This window comes from Diabrotica virgifera, chromosome 8 (assembly GCF_917563875.1).
Source record: "Diabrotica virgifera virgifera chromosome 8, PGI_DIABVI_V3a".
In the NCBI taxonomy this organism is placed as follows: domain Eukaryota; kingdom Metazoa; phylum Arthropoda; class Insecta; order Coleoptera; family Chrysomelidae; genus Diabrotica; species Diabrotica virgifera.
The window spans coordinates 115,654,923-115,671,013 of record NC_065450.1 but is presented as its reverse complement, the minus strand read 5'-3'; the positions used below and the strand labels follow the sequence as shown (position 1 = coordinate 115,671,013).

Genomic DNA, 16,091 nt, shown 5'->3' with positions numbered 1-16,091 from the left:
ACAGCGACGCACAAGCCCTTTTAGGAGTCTGTGTATGGAGAAGAGCAGCCACAGACAAGCAAGGATGGAGGCAAAAAATAAAGGAGGCCAAGAAGAATAAAAGTTGCCTTTTTGAAATCGGTAAAACACTTTGTGTGATTTTCAACTACTTGTAACACACTTTGTTAGCTTTTTTCATTTCAGACATTTCATAGCCCCTCACAAAAGATGAAAAAAGCAAGCAAAATGTGTTACAAATATATATAGTTGAAAACCACAGAAAGTGTTTTACCGATTTCAGAAATGCAACTTTGATTAATCTTTAAACAAACTTTTACTCATGTAGTTATTATTTTCCATTTAAATCAATTTGTAACAACTTTGTGCATTCCTTTATATTCAGATGTATAATTAGTTAGAAAAGTGTGTTGTTTTTTAATGAGAATAATTTTCAGTTAGGTACTCAAGATATCTTGAGAAAGACCAATAAACATGAAAAGTGGGTAATATATATTATATTTTAATCCCCATATTAAACATGTTATCATGGTCTATGATTTTTTCTGGACATATATGTATATCGTGTAAAATAAAATTTAAAAGTGAGTTTACTTTTACTTGTTTGTTTTCTTTCAAAAAGTTATAGATTAAAAATAATTCAAAATCTTTGAAGACCCCAAAAAAATTATTTTGGGGGGCTTGGGACAATGGTTAGGGTTAACATTTTTGGCTGAAATTTAAAATTAAGGGTTTATAGGCTACCTATCACCAGAAAAGAGCGGGGAGATCAACATTTTTAAACTTTGGTGTTTTCGGAACACCCTAGCCCTAGTGTAACATACTACAGCAACAGCCAGCTTTTATGTTGTTGTTGCACTAAGTTGCGGTATGTTGCTTTTAGGCCTGGATCACGCGTACCAAAAAAAAGTTGATTAATAGCAAGCTGAAAATTTGTTAATAGCTTAACAGTGTCTAGTTGGACAAACTTTGACGTATGGGAAGTTTTAATTGTGGAACGTGTCATTCTGATAAGTTTATGATTGCGAAAACTAGCAGGTTGTTTTTAAGTTTATTCAATAGCAAACTTTATTTATAATATATGAAAAAATCTTTGTCCAACAAATATGTTGGGCATTTTAATAAATCTGACACAGGTATTCTTTGCCGACACGTAGAACATGTCAAATGACAGGAATTATATTGGTGGTAAATAGCAGTCTGATTTTTGCATGAGAGTTTAATGAAAAGAGAACAAATCAATTGGAAGTTCTGTCTGAAAAAATACAGTACCTGGCCAAATTATTAGGCCAAGTAAGGAAAAATTTACTATATGAAGTTATTTCTCTCATGATTATGAATATATTTGAAAAAATATTGTTTTATTCCTTTTTTGTGGATATTAACTCTTGAGGTGCGTATCCATTAGGTTCGCTGCTCCGCGCTCCCTGTAACTTTAAGGTGTGTTCCTTTTTTGTGCATATTAACTTTAAGGTGCGTATCCATTAGGTTTGCTGCTCCGCGCTCCCTGCAACTGCTCCAATCGATACGACATGCGCTCCTTTACAGATAAAGGTGCGTATCCATTAGGTTCGCGCTCCGCTCGGCGCTCCAATCGGTGGCGATTTGTATGTAGAGGAGCGCATGCCCTATCGATTGGAGCAGTTGCAGGGAGCGCGGAGCAGCACATTTAATGGATACGCACCTTAAAGTTAATATCCACAAAAAAAGGAACACAACAGTATTTTTTTCAAATATGTTCATAATCATGAGAAAAATAACTTCATAATATAGTAAATTTTTCCTTACTTGGCCTAATAATTTGGCCAGGTACTGTACATGCGACGTTTTCGTAATTTGACGTTCGAATCCTGTAACCTGTTCCACAATTAAAACTTCCCCTGTTCCAGTGTTCCCGTATATGAAAGTTTGTCCGACTAGACACCGTTAAGCTATGGTGTAACAAATTTTCAGCTTGCTATTAGTTAACTTTTTTTTGGTACGCGGGATCCAGGCCTATTTGGTGGAGGCAAAGCTTTAGAAAACACAAAAATGTTTGTCAAAAAAGAAGAAATTTTATTTTATTTTTTTTAAGAGGCTACAGTAGCGATCAACAGGTAGCAACAAACGCGTTCCAAGATTGCGGCTCTAATTTTGAATATTTTGTCGAGATATTTGGCACACATATTCGTAATATAATAAAGAATGGCGGTACAGAGCCCAATTTCAGAAATATGTTAGTACGTGGAAATTACTCCATAACTAAGTAAAATATTGAAAAAAGGAGCCTGTACCGCCATTAAGAAGAAAAAAAATAAACTTTCTTCAAATAAACTTTTTTATCCCATGCCTAGATTTTGTGTAATCTTTGAACTACTAAAATTTTTTATTTATAACAAGAAATCGAACATACAGGGTGTAACAAAAATACAGGTCATAAATTTAATCACATATTCTGGGACCCAAAATAGTTCGATTGAACCTAACTTACCTTAGTACAAATGTGCACATAAAAAAAGTTACAGCCCTTTGAAGTTACAAAATAAAAATCGATTTTTTCCAATACAGGGTGATTGATTAGTGTGAGGAAGCTCAGTATATCTGTTATAGTAAAAATTGCAAAAAAAAGTTATTGGCAAAAATTGTAGGCAGCTTTAAACTCCACATTTTAAAATTAGCTACAATCGTACAGGGTGTTCCATATGATGGTGGCAGACCAAACTTATGTTTTTTTAAATGGAACACCCTGTATTTTATTTTAAATTTGAAATCTGCTTCACTTCCACATCACAACAATGTAAAGTTTTATTATGTTATATCGGGTATTTAAAAAGTTATAACCAATATTACCTGAAAATCGTATCAAGTTTAACTCCCTGTATAATTAAAAAAGAGCATAGGAACATTGATCTATTGCAACCATAGTTTTTTAATAATTGCTAAAAATGATAAAACATATTCGTTTTCATAATATTCGTTAAATCAAATACAGGGTAAGTCAAAATGCAAGTACATTTTTTTCTTGGTAATTTTAAATAGAACACCCTGTATTTTATATCACTATCGAAAAGTACTAATATCGTACTTCAAATTTTATGAAGTACTCCCTATACCTAAAGTTACCAGTTTTCTAGATATTTTTATTTTTCCATCAAAGTATTAATTTGGCAGATATTTTAACGTTTACCAATAATTATTGTGAGTTGGCCATGATTGATTTGTCAGAAACTGACAGTTTGACATTATTGTTTATTAATTCAGTATTGGGGTACACCGTAAATTATCAACAATTATTATTTAGTAATTCAGTAATTAATTCAATTTAAATTAGCAATAATGAATTTTTCTACTCATGAAATGGTAGATATGATCTGGATTTTGGGGAAATGCAATAAAAATTCATTACTATCAGCTAGAATTTATCAAGAACGGTTTCCAGATAGGCGGCAACCTAGACAAGACACATTTGAAAAATTGAAAGATCGATTTAACCGCACTGGTTCAGTGAATTATGAAAAACATGAACGAACAAAAACTAGTGTGACAGAGGAAAACGAAATGAGTGTGTTGATAGCAGTTACAGAAAACCCACACACAAGTATAAGGAGTATTTCCAATGAACAAGAACTTAGTTACTACTCTGTTCAAAACATTCTATCTAAAAACAAGATGCACCCTTATCATATTCAAAAGCACCAAGAATTAAATAATGATAATTTTCAGAAACGAATAGCATTTTGTGAATGGGCCTTAGAAAAAATTAATGAGCAGAGAGATTTTTTTGATTATGTCCTATTTGGTGATGAAGCTACATTTCATCGAAATGGTTCTGTTAATAGGCATAACGTTCACTACTATTCAACAAGTAATCCATACCACATAGTCAAACAAGATGGTCTCTAAATGTGTGGGGAGGTATCGTCGGTAACCATGTAGTAGGACCATATTTTTTGAAGATAATTTAAATGGTGAGATTTATTTAGATTTTATCGTAAATTAGTTACCGATATTATTAGAAGAGGTTCCACTTAATATACGTGAACAAATGTGGTTTCTACATGACGGTGCTCCTGCGCACCACAACGAATTAGTACGTGGTGAACTTAATGATAAGTTTGGTGAAAGATGGATCGGAAGGGATGGACCGGTAAGGTGGCCCCCAAGGTCACCAGAGTTCAATAAAATGGACTCATTTTTTTGGGGTTACATTAAGAACGAAGTATATAAAATACCTCCAACAACAAGAGATGATATGATAAATAGAATCCGAATTGTATTTCAAAATATTTCTTTACAAATGCTTAGTAATGTAAGCAACTCTTTCAATGGCCGCTTTCAAGTATGCATAGATGTTTTGGGAGGTCATTTTGAACACCTTACTTAAGTAAGATAAGTTAAAATTACTGTTGTTTTTTATTTTTTTGTGTTATTTTTTTTTAATTTTCCGTCGGTTATTTTATATAAATTTTATTTAAAATAAATTGTTTTCTTTTCTGTGTCGTTATTTCGTTACTGATAATAAACAATAATGTCAAACTGTCAGTTTGTGATAAATCAATCATGGCCAACTCACAATAATTATTGGTAAACGCTAAAATACCTACCAAATTAATACTTTGATGGAAAAATAAAAATATCTAGAAAACTGATAACTTTAGGTATAGGAGGGAGTACTTCATAAAATTTGAAGTACGATATTAGTACTTTTCGATAGTGATATAAAATACAGGGTGTTCTATTTAAAATTACCAAGAAAATAATGTACTTGCATTTTGACTTACCCTGTATTTGATTTAACGAATATTATGAAAACGAATATGTTTTATAATTTTTAACAATTATTAAAAAACTATGGTTGCAATATATCAATGTTCCTATACTCCTTTTAAATTATACAGGGAGTTAAACTTAATACGATTTTCAGGTAATATTGGCTATAACTTTTTAAGTACCCGGTATAACATAATAAAACTTTACATTATTGTGATGTGGAAGTGAAGCAGATTTCAAATTTAAAATAAAATACAGGGTGTTCCATTTAAAAAAACATAAGTTTGGTCTGCCACCATCTTACGGAACACCCTGTAAGATTGTAACTAATTTTAAAATGTGGAGTTTACAGCTGTCTACAATTTTTGTTAATAACTTTTTTTTGTAATTTTTACTACAACAGATTTACTGAGCTTCCTCACACTAATCAATCACCCTGTATATCGAAAACTATTCGAGATCTTTTATTGAAAATAGACATGTGGCATTCTTATGGTAGTAGTATCTTAAGAAAAAATTATAGTCAAATTTGGACACCCCATAAAAATGTATGGGGGTTTTGTTCCTTTAAACCCCCCCAAACTTTTGTGTACGTTCCAATTTAATTATTATTGTAGTACCATTAGCTAAACACAATATTTTAAAAACTTTTTTACCTCTTAGTACTTTTTACAAAAGTCAGTTTTTATCGAGATATTTTGAATATTTGTCAAATCCACCACATATTTGTATATGGCTAAGTACGATTATGTAGACTTGGTAATAATATGAAAATTTATTTATGATTTACATTTTTAGGTATATTTTGAACCATATTAAAAAATAAGTAATATCTCGATAAAAAGTGCCTTCTTGAAAAAATACAAAGAGGCAAAAAAGTTTTAAAAACACTGTGTTTAACTAATGGTACCGCAGTAAAAGTTTAATTGGAACATACACAAACATTTGGGGGGTTTAAAGGAACAAAACCCCCATAAAATTTTTATGTAAACATATTAAAAAAGAAGCCGCAACTCGTTAAAAACTGCCTTATCGAAAAAATACTAAGAGGCAAAAGAGTTATAGAAATATTGAATTTAACTAATGGTACCACAATAATAATTTAATTGGAACGTACGCAAAAGTTTGGGGGGTTTAAGGGAACAAAACCCCCATAAAATTTTTATGGGGTTCACAAATTTGACTATAATTCTTTTTTAAGATGTTCCTGCCATAAGAATGCCACATGTCCATTTTCAATAAAAAATCTCTAATAGTTTTCGATATATTCGAAAAAATCGATTTTTATTTTGTAACTTCAAAGGGCTGTAACTTTTTTTATGTGCATATTTGTACTAAGGTAAATTAGGTTCATTCGAACTATTTTTGGTCTCAAAATATGTGATTTAATTTATGACCTGTATTTTCGTTACACCCTGTATAACTAAATAACTAATTAGGCAACATAGAGAAATTATCACTGTCATTTTGACAAACCTGCGTCAGATTTTCTCTAATCTGTTCTGTCATCTTTATCGATATCTGTTCAGTGCAGTAGTGTGTTAATTTAAGAATTTATTTTTGTTGTTTCATAGGAAAGTAGTGTTTATTAATAGTTAATTTATTATATATTTGTTGTTGTTGTATAAGTTGTTGGCCTCTTTGAAAGAATAGATTGTTGTTAATTGTGAGTTTTAGTTATATGTAGCTAGGTAAGTATATTTTACGTAAAAATATTTCCAATTCTAATGCGAGTATATAAAGTTTTAGGAGGATTTTTTATTCTAAAAATATTATCAATAATTTAACAAAATGAAAAAAGTAAATCAAACGAAAAATAAAGTGAAACCTTCCAAGAAAAAGTCCATTAAAAACCGTGCCAAATTATGCGAAAATCGAAATTTGTTTCGCTTCACAACAAAAAATGATTATTTCTTATTGTTGTATTATTAGATATTTCATGCAAATACCTTTCTAAATACCTATCTTAACATAAAATTTTCACCCATTTTGGTTTATTTTTATAAATATCTACTTATTAATAATAAAATCGTTTTCTATTACTTCCATTTAGCGCGACTATGATATTGTCAAAATATTAATCTTAGATAATGTCAAAGATTACCACTGTTGCCAAAGTTTATGATACTATCTCCCGAAGTTATATTTTGTTGCTACCTGTTGATCGCTGCTGTTTACTCTTAATATCGTACATGGTAAAATATGGTATATTTACAAGATTAACTTTTATTGTTATAACGTTATAAGAAATATTCCTTATATTATTACTTTTCTGCTCTTTTTAGTTCAGTGTAAAGTGTATGGACATATTGACTCCAAAAAATTGGCTTTGAATAGAAAATATATAAAAAAGGAGTATTTATCATTAAAAAACTATTGCAAAGAAGAACAGAAGCATTATTATTTGCACAGGTAAGCATCAAGTGCTTGGTATTAATAATTAAAAATGTATAATTGAAATATATTTGTGCTTAATAGGTTGGATTTTCATACACCTGCTGTAAATTATGATCTAATTTCACTATAAACTATAATACACACAGCGGTAAAATTAACGGAACGCCTTAAAAATGGGCATGTTAGATGTCTCGAATTTCCTAAACGTGTTCTTCGATTTGAGTGATTTTTGTAGTATGTTATAGCCGTATTATTTAAGAAAATCGGTGTAATAATATTGACGTTAGACAGGTAAATGTCATTTTATACCGGGTGTAACAATAATACTGTATTTTTTCCTTAAAGTTCGGATCACCTTGTGGAATATTCTAGCACATATAAAATGTTGAAATTAAAACTCAATGTAGCCCTAGGCTTTATTAACATTTTCTTTTTTGATTCATTTTCTTATGTTGGATAATAAAAAAGTTAGGTACATTAACAACTGAAATGTTTTTCATCAATAAATCCTCATTTTCTGCTTAGTTTAATAGACAAGCCTAAGGTAGGCTATGAGAAATTACCAATTTAATAGATATCAAATTGTTAACAGTCAAAAAGTATCTGGTTTGTTGTGAAAATTAGTAGATTTATTATTTAAAGTTTCAATTAAGACCGTATTTTTTTGTTGTTTGGTGGAAATGGAACACGTTCAAGGAATTTCACCACACGAATCTCGTCTTGATTGAGAGGGGCACATTAACAGCACACCGATACAAAACCGAGATTCTGCAACATGTGATGACATATGCTGGGTTTATTGGAAATGGTTTTCTGCTAATGCAACATAATGAGAGATCACACACGGCAAGGATTGTAACACAGTAAAATGGACTGGCCTGCTCAAAGTCCTGACCTTAATCCTATTGAGCAAGTATGAAGCTTTCTGAATAGCGTGTAAGACGTCGTATACCTGCTCCATTAACATGTAAAGAGCTTCGAATTGCTCTCATTGAAGAATTGACGACTTTTCCCTGAAGGGAGTGAAGGGACATCGAAAACGTGATCAGTTGTATGCCAAATCGAATGATGAGTGGTACCCAGAATCGTGGTGGCAACACACATTATTGAAACGAGTGATACTTGTCTTTTCTTTACTCTATAATTTAATTATTGGTATAACTGTACATCCAAATTTTCAATACATTTTTTATTATTTGTTTTCCATTTTTTACTAATAAAAATGTCCAAAATATCTGTGGGGTCGCAAACATTTGGATTCAATATGCGTCTTTTTTTAAGGAAAATTAAGTCGACTAAGTAACAAGACATTTACTCAACATACGCACACTACACATTATTCCCCTGATCTAGTAATAAACTAACTTACCACAAATAGCCTACAGTTTATCCCAAACCCTTTTTTAGCGCGTCATTAATTTTGACGTCAAATAAGATTTTAAGAATGTCGCGAATCACTGCATGGCATTTTAGTTAAATCTGACAGTTGTCAGAATATTTTTTATATGTATATTTTTATATAAATACCAATATTGGTATAAATATTTGCCAGAATATTAATATTTCCACTATTTTGAGAAAAAAATAAACATAGAATACAATTTCACTATACAATATCCGAATATACCAATGACATAAAATATTTATATTTACGTTGTTGACAAATATCTAACATAAAATTACAATTGTCATTTTATCCGTTAACATTGTGAAAATTATGTCACGATAGATTACTTTTATTTCAAATTATCTTTATTCGCATCATGGATTGGTTATGTATTTAGATTTAGAGTATTGTAATTGTCAACCAGTTATACCTAGGTACATCTATAAGTATGAGTCGCTTTAATATGGAAATACCCTTCAACGAAAACATAATTTTCGAAGTTCTATGTATAATAATCACGGACGTACGTCTTTTTCTGTCACTTCGAGCTTTATGCGTTGGAGCGAATTCGACAAACTATGACGCACTGAAAGATGGGTTTGGGAAAAACTGTATAATATGTAATTACGTGGCGAAAGGTTCCAAACCAAGGTCAGAAAACAAAACAAAAAAAACTACGTAGAATTAAAAATATTGCACCAGTAATTGTTTTTAATTATTTATTAATATTTAATTTTTAGGTGTAATATGGAGAATGAGATACCATTTAAAGAACTTTATCAACAAGGTGATCGACTAATTTTGAAATTATATTCTGATGACATATTTGAAGGACATGTGGCAGATGTTGGGGAAAATAGGATAGAGTTGGTAAATGTCAAGCAACATAATAATAAAAATATTCTCTCAACTATTTACACATTCTACAGAAATGAAATACAGACAATTCAACAGTTACAAGAGAGAATAACGGAAAAACAAAGTGCCTCTACAAGCAGTGAAAAAGTAGAAGATTCAAGCAAAATTAAATTAACAGATTTAGAATATGATAGGCTTAAAGACATGTCAAGAGATTATACTTACATTGATCAGACTGATGCAAGATATTTTCAAGCAGTAGAACTATTGTCTAGAGCTGAAACAATTGGAGTAGCTCCTCTTGGAGTGGAAAAGAGTAGAGATGGTTCTATAAAATTATTGGGTGTTAGTATGTGGGATAAAGTCTACCTTTTTGACTTTGTAAACCAAAGAAGTAATTTTCAGTATAAAGAGCTCCAAGATATACTTGAAACAGAATTTACTGTAAAAGTCATACATGAAGCAGGACCATTAATAGATATCTTGTATAGAAAACATAAAATATTTGTGAAAAATGTCTTCGACCCGCAAGTAGTTGACCTCATCATTAAAAAAAAGGAAACTGGAAGCATCCCCTCTAATATGAGTGATATATCAGATTTACTGACTGATTACTTTAATTTTCCGTCTAGTTATTTACAAAATGCACTAGAAACGAAAGATTCTAAATGGACTCAAAGACCTCTCAGTGATAGAAGAAAAGGATATGCTGCACAGTTGGTAACATACTTAATAGCTCTGAGACAACACATGGAAAGGAAAATATTTTCGGAAATGTATGAGGCAATAGATAATGTACATAATTATTATTATTCCCTAGATAGCTTTCAGTTTGCCAGTAATTGGAAATCAAGAAATACACCCAAAGAGATAGAAGATGTTATACCTAATTTAGGAAAATCTTAATGTTTATGGAACAATCTATACGCTTGTTCAATTGAAATGCATCTTTGGTCAGGTTAGACTTAGAAATCATTTTAATCACTTAACTGACGTTCTGCAATGTTATTTATACTTGTAAATATTGATCAGGTCGTATCATTTGTATTTGCTTGTGTCAGGTATTGTGACTTGTTGTTAAATTTTCGTCTAAATATAATCAGTGTGTGGTAATTCAATAATTTTTGTAAGCTGAATGATAAGCGATGACCACGTGCATTGAGTACTGCATCCATACGCAATAAGATATTAATCCCCATATGCTAGCGAAATATACCCTTAACAATAATCATATACAGAACGTGGAGCCGCGTTGCCAGTACATCAACAAAGTTTGTGAAAAAAGAGAGCGGCATTACTGCCAGTCAATAGGTTAAAATACACTGCGCGCCAAAATTAACGCGGAATTTTAAAAATCCTGGCAAATCAAATAATTTTAATGTTTCGATTTTTGTGATAATTTATTATTATTGTTACCTGCGGTATATTGTAAAATTTATCGAAAGAACGAATGTTCAAAGGCGTTTTTCATGTTTATTAAGTGTTTTTTGATATGAACCACCAGCAGCAACAAAATCAAAATTTGTCAGAAAGTGACTATTAGAATCGTTACTATTCGCGAAGACAAAGGTTGTTACTAGTACTTCTCTACAAAATTAATTTTTTGATCGTTATAACTTCAGAAAGGATGAAGCCTTCAGAAAGGATCGTTATAACTTCATCCAAAATACGATAAGGAGAAGACTTGCCGCAAACGACCTTCGCCATGGAAGGGCACCCACTGGCCCATTATTGACCAGAAATCATAGAAGGCAAATATTGCATTTTGCTCGCGAACGTGTTGTTTGGAATAATGACGATTGGGGAAGAATATTGTTCACCGATGAATCCAGGTATTATCTTTTTTCAGATGACACGCGGAACAGAGTGTACAGAAGGCCTGGGGAGTACAGTATGGTGGCGGTTCGGTAATGGTGTGGGCTAGGATTAATTTGGAGGTTCGTACGGAATTAGTTAGAATAGATCACGGGCAGCTTACATCACACAGGTACATTGCAGAAATTTAAGAAGAGCATGTCGTGCCATTTGCACCATTTTGCCCACATATTGCAAGCAATATGTGCAGCAATATCGTCAGGAGGTTGGTATTCCTGCTATGGTTTGGCCTGCGAGAAGTCCCGACCTCAAACCAATAGAACATTTTTGGGAAATCTATAGGGACGACTATGACAACTACTTAATACACTAAAGATATAAGATCAATCGCTTTTGGCCCAATAAATGACTGTTTTGGAGTGTAATTTTCAGGGGCAACTTCGAATTGCATGAAAATTTGGATTTAGGTTCTACTCATCCTCCACTTCAAAGTTGAATTTGTGCCGTTGGTTGCTTTTACTTGGGGGGTGGCATTCACCCAATCTCGGGGGGTGAAAAACGCGTTTTTAAAATAAGCCCGGAAATGGATAAATTGACAGATTATAAGCAACTTTCGTTCTATAAAGTTTTTTACGTAAGTCAACACTTTTCGAGTTATTCGCGATTCAAAATGTTGATTTTTAGATAAAAAAAAACTACGTTTTCAGACCGTTTTTCGTAAATAACTCAAAAAGTAAATATTTTATCGAAAAAAATATTCTTAGCAAACGTATAGCTTATAACCAAACGAAAAAAATGGTGTATGAGGAAAGTCTATACATTGAGTATAAGCAAAGTTGTAGCTCTACGTTCTTATTCGTCTAATTCCAAATCGAATAATTCAACGAGAAATCACCGAAAAATTAAGCATTTTTCGGGAAAAGCTTATTAACATTTTTAAAGTATCTAAAAAAAACTTATACCTGTTTTTTACAAAAGTTTCTAGCATCAAAAATGAACGAGCTACACTGAAAAAAAAGTTTTTGGTAAAAAAAAATCGTGAAAACCTCCCTCTATTTAGCACCCTAAATAAAATTAATCGTTACCGCTTTACCATTTATTTTAACTGTACGTGTATTGTTTATATGATCTGTAAGTTTAATTGGTTTAAAGTGCTTATTTTTGAAAAAATTTGGTTTTATAGTAAAAAAATTTTCAAAAATTTTTGAAAAATTTTCTTTTTTTTTAAATAACTTAAAAAGTATTAGTGATAAAAAAAATCTTAAAAGAGTAAAAAAATGTAGGTTTTGCTATTATAAATATGCTAGTTTCATTTTGTTTTTCCGTAAGACAATAATTGGTTAAGATATGGCTGTTCAAAATTTGCATACACTCGTGATTAGTGACTCGATCAAGCTTTTTCAACTATAACCCTTTCAAAAATAAGCACTTTATGTGAAATTTGAAATATTCGATTTCACTTTGAAATATTCGATTTGGAATTAGACGAATAAGAACGTATATTTCGTGAGCTAAAACTTTGTTTTTACCCGATTGATAGACTTTACTGATACACCATTTTTTTCGGTTTTTTATAAGCTACACTTTTGCTAAGGATATTTTTTTCGATCAAATATTTACCTTTTGAGTTATTTGCGAAAAATCGTCTGAAAACGTAGTTTTTTTGTCGAAAAATAAACATTTTCAATCGCAAATAACTCGAAAAGTATTGACTTACATAAAAAACTCTATAGAATAAAAGTTGCTTAAAATCAGTCAATCTGTCTTACCTTAAACGTATATTTTTTCACCCTCCGAGAAGGGGTGACTGTCACCCCCAAGCAAAAGCAACCAACGGCACAATTTCAACTTTGAAGTGGAGGCTAAGTAGAACCTAAATCCAAATTTTCATGCAATTCAGAGTTGCCCCTGAAAATTACACGGTATCGCCGTATTTCCCGTTCATTTACTGGGCTATTTTGCGATTAATGAAAATTAGGAATGAAATTGATCTAGATGAAATGAGAACGGCAATTCTTAGTATGAGAGATCGTTGTCAAGCAGTAATAAATGCCAGAGGACACAATACTCACTACTAGTTTAATTTTCTTGAACTGTAAAAATTTTCAACTTCGTCATTTATTTATGAAATTAAGTACAAGTTTTATTGCAATACATTTTTCGTACAAAAAAGAAGTTTTATTTCAGATGTTGTAAATAGACCAGGCTGTATCGTCGCCCCCGTTAGGTAAATAATTCCGATTCGTTTTTTTTGCACAAACTTACTTAAAAAGAGGTCCTTATAACAAATCCACAGGGTGCCGGGAGGGGCCGCGGTCGGAAAATTGTTTAAACAAATTCAAAAAATTAATATTTTCACTTCAGACAAATTTGTTTTCGATTCTTTGGGTCCACTCTGAGCAAAAAAAGTCTCCTGTGATTTTTCTCTAAAATTGATAGTTGTCGAGTTATACATGCAATTTAAAATTTGAAAAACGCGAAAATAGCCATTTTCAAGACTTACACCCGGTTTCCGAAAGGATGATCGATTATCTGACATAGGATTTGGTATCCATATCTACTGTCACATGCGGTTATCCTTCAAGATTTCAATTATATTAATCTATAAATCCAAACTTGTATCTTTAGATTCTAAAGGTGCATTCTCTCTTCTGTACTGTCACTTTTGTTTGGAGCAAGAATTGAACGAGAGCATTTTAAAAATGAGGCTATATAATTTCAAAAAGAATAAAACGCATGAAATTTATTTGAGGAGAGTTGGAGATATAAAACAGTTTATTTCTTCTTCTTCTTCTTCTTCGTGCGACTAGTATTACTCCTGTTTGTCTGTCTCTTATTCTGTTTCAGTTGTTGTTGACTGTACATTGTCTTTCCATCTTTTTGGCGGCCTTCCAACGGGTCTTCTGTTATACGGCTTGTTGTTTTTACAGATTTTCGCTAATCTATCTGGTTCCATTCGGTTTACATGTTTGTTCCAGTTTTTCCTTCTTGTTTTTATCCACCTGTTAATATTTTGGATTTTGCATCGTTCTCGTATACTTATGTTGCTTTGTCTGTCTCTTAATGATATGCCCGCTATTGATCTTAATACCTACTTTCATTTCGATATTGTTGATTTGTTGGTTTGTCTTTCTTGTATCGGTCCTTGTCTCCGCTGCATATGTTAGGATAGGTCTTACTGTTGTCTTGTATACTTTTATTTTGCTTTCCGTGGTCAGATATTTGTTTCTCCATATGGTTTCTCGGAGGCAACCACTTACTCTTGCTGCTTTTTATGATTGTGAACTGTGACTGTGCATTGTGACTCTGAACAGTTTATTTATGATTTATAATATTTTATTCCCGTATTTTTATTTTTTGTCTATGTATTTACTTTGTGTATATATTTTTAATTTATTTAACGGCTGTTTTGTTGTCTTCGAAGTTGGCTGCTATAATTTCTCACATGTTTTCCCACCTATTTACATCCCTATAATCATTATGTTCTGGTTTTTAGAGCTCTGGTCTCTCTATGAGTCTAGCATCGTTGTTATTTTACATTTTGAAACAAAAAATATATAAATTATAAAATCAAATAGATATAAAAAAATGTCCGAGATGTCCATGTTCTGAAAGTTAAATAAATATTTTAAATTATTTCTTCCATAAAAAAGTCTTATTTTTATTCAATAATATGATTTATCTTATTTATAGATCTGTTATTTGACAATTTTTCTCGGTATGTATTTGTTAATTTTTAATCTCGGATTAAAAAACTAAACAGAAACTCTTAACATCCCGTTAATCGACGAATAATCTCAGATTAGCTGTCCATTTGGTTAGTCCATTTTGACCGCCCTTTGACATGCGAAACTGGTTAATCGGCCTTTCGCACTCAAAACACTTGTGGCCGGCTGTTAACTAACGATTAATCGTTTGTCAGGTGATCGACTTTTGTTAAAACTAGTTTGATTGACGTTTCTGAAACTCAAAATGCATTTAATCTATTATTAATCTATTGTTAATCGTCGATTACATAATTTTTGCGATGATCATCGTTTCGGAAACCGGGCGTTATGATCGACTGTTAACTAACGATTAATCAGTCAGGTGATCGACTGTTGTTAAAACTAGTTTGATTGACGTTTCTGACGCATTTAATCGATTGTTAATCGTCGATTACATAATTTTTGAGATGATCATCCTTTCGGAAACCGGGCGTAAGTCTTATAAATGGCCATTTTCGCGTTTTTCAACAACTATCAATTTTAGAGAAAAATCACAAGAGACAACTATCAATTTTGGAGAAAAATCACAAGAGACCTTTTTTGCTCAGAATGACCCAAAGAATAAAAAAAATTGTCCGAAGTGAAAATATTGATTTTAATATTAATATAAATATTATTTTTGCGACGGCGGCACCTCCCGGTGCCCTGTGGATTTGTTATAAGAACCTCTTTTTGAGTTTGTGCAAAAAAAAACAAATCGGAATAATTTACTTAACGAGGGCGACGGTACAGCCTGGTCTAAAAAGCAACCTTAAAGAACAAAAGAGCAAACATTTTTTTTTTCATTACGACTGAAATTATAATTTTAAAATTATGCTTTAATTTTGATGCGCCGTGTATATTCACTTTTAGTCGGACGAAAAAGTCGATTGGTGAAACAATGGAACATGTGCCTTAATTAATATCGTAATTTTATTAGTAGATTATATTTGCCAATCAATTTTTTCTGGACCAAAGATGCGAAGATGCCTTTCAATTGAACAAGCCCCGTAATATAATTTATTTAAGAAATAATTACGTTTATTTTATTCTTCTATTGCCAATCCTCGAATATTTGCCTTAATTAATATGGTAATTTATATTAGTGGATATATTTGCCAATAAATTTTTTCTGGACCAAA

At 31.6% G+C, this 16,091-nt stretch overlaps 1 protein-coding gene across 1 annotated transcript in view; it reads left to right on the top strand.

The window, feature by feature from the left end:
* LOC114338018 (piRNA biogenesis protein EXD1-like) overlaps window positions 1-16,091 on the top strand; it is an 18,313-nt gene extending 2,222 nt beyond the window's left edge. The window contains exons 2-3 of the mRNA XM_028288593.2: window positions 7,032-7,158; window positions 9,271-16,091. Coding sequence (XP_028144394.1) covers window positions 9,278-10,294 — 1,017 coding nt within the window. The 5' untranslated portion in view covers window positions 7,032-7,158; window positions 9,271-9,277 and the 3' untranslated portion in view covers window positions 10,295-16,091. The remainder of the gene's footprint in view (window positions 1-7,031; window positions 7,159-9,270) is intronic.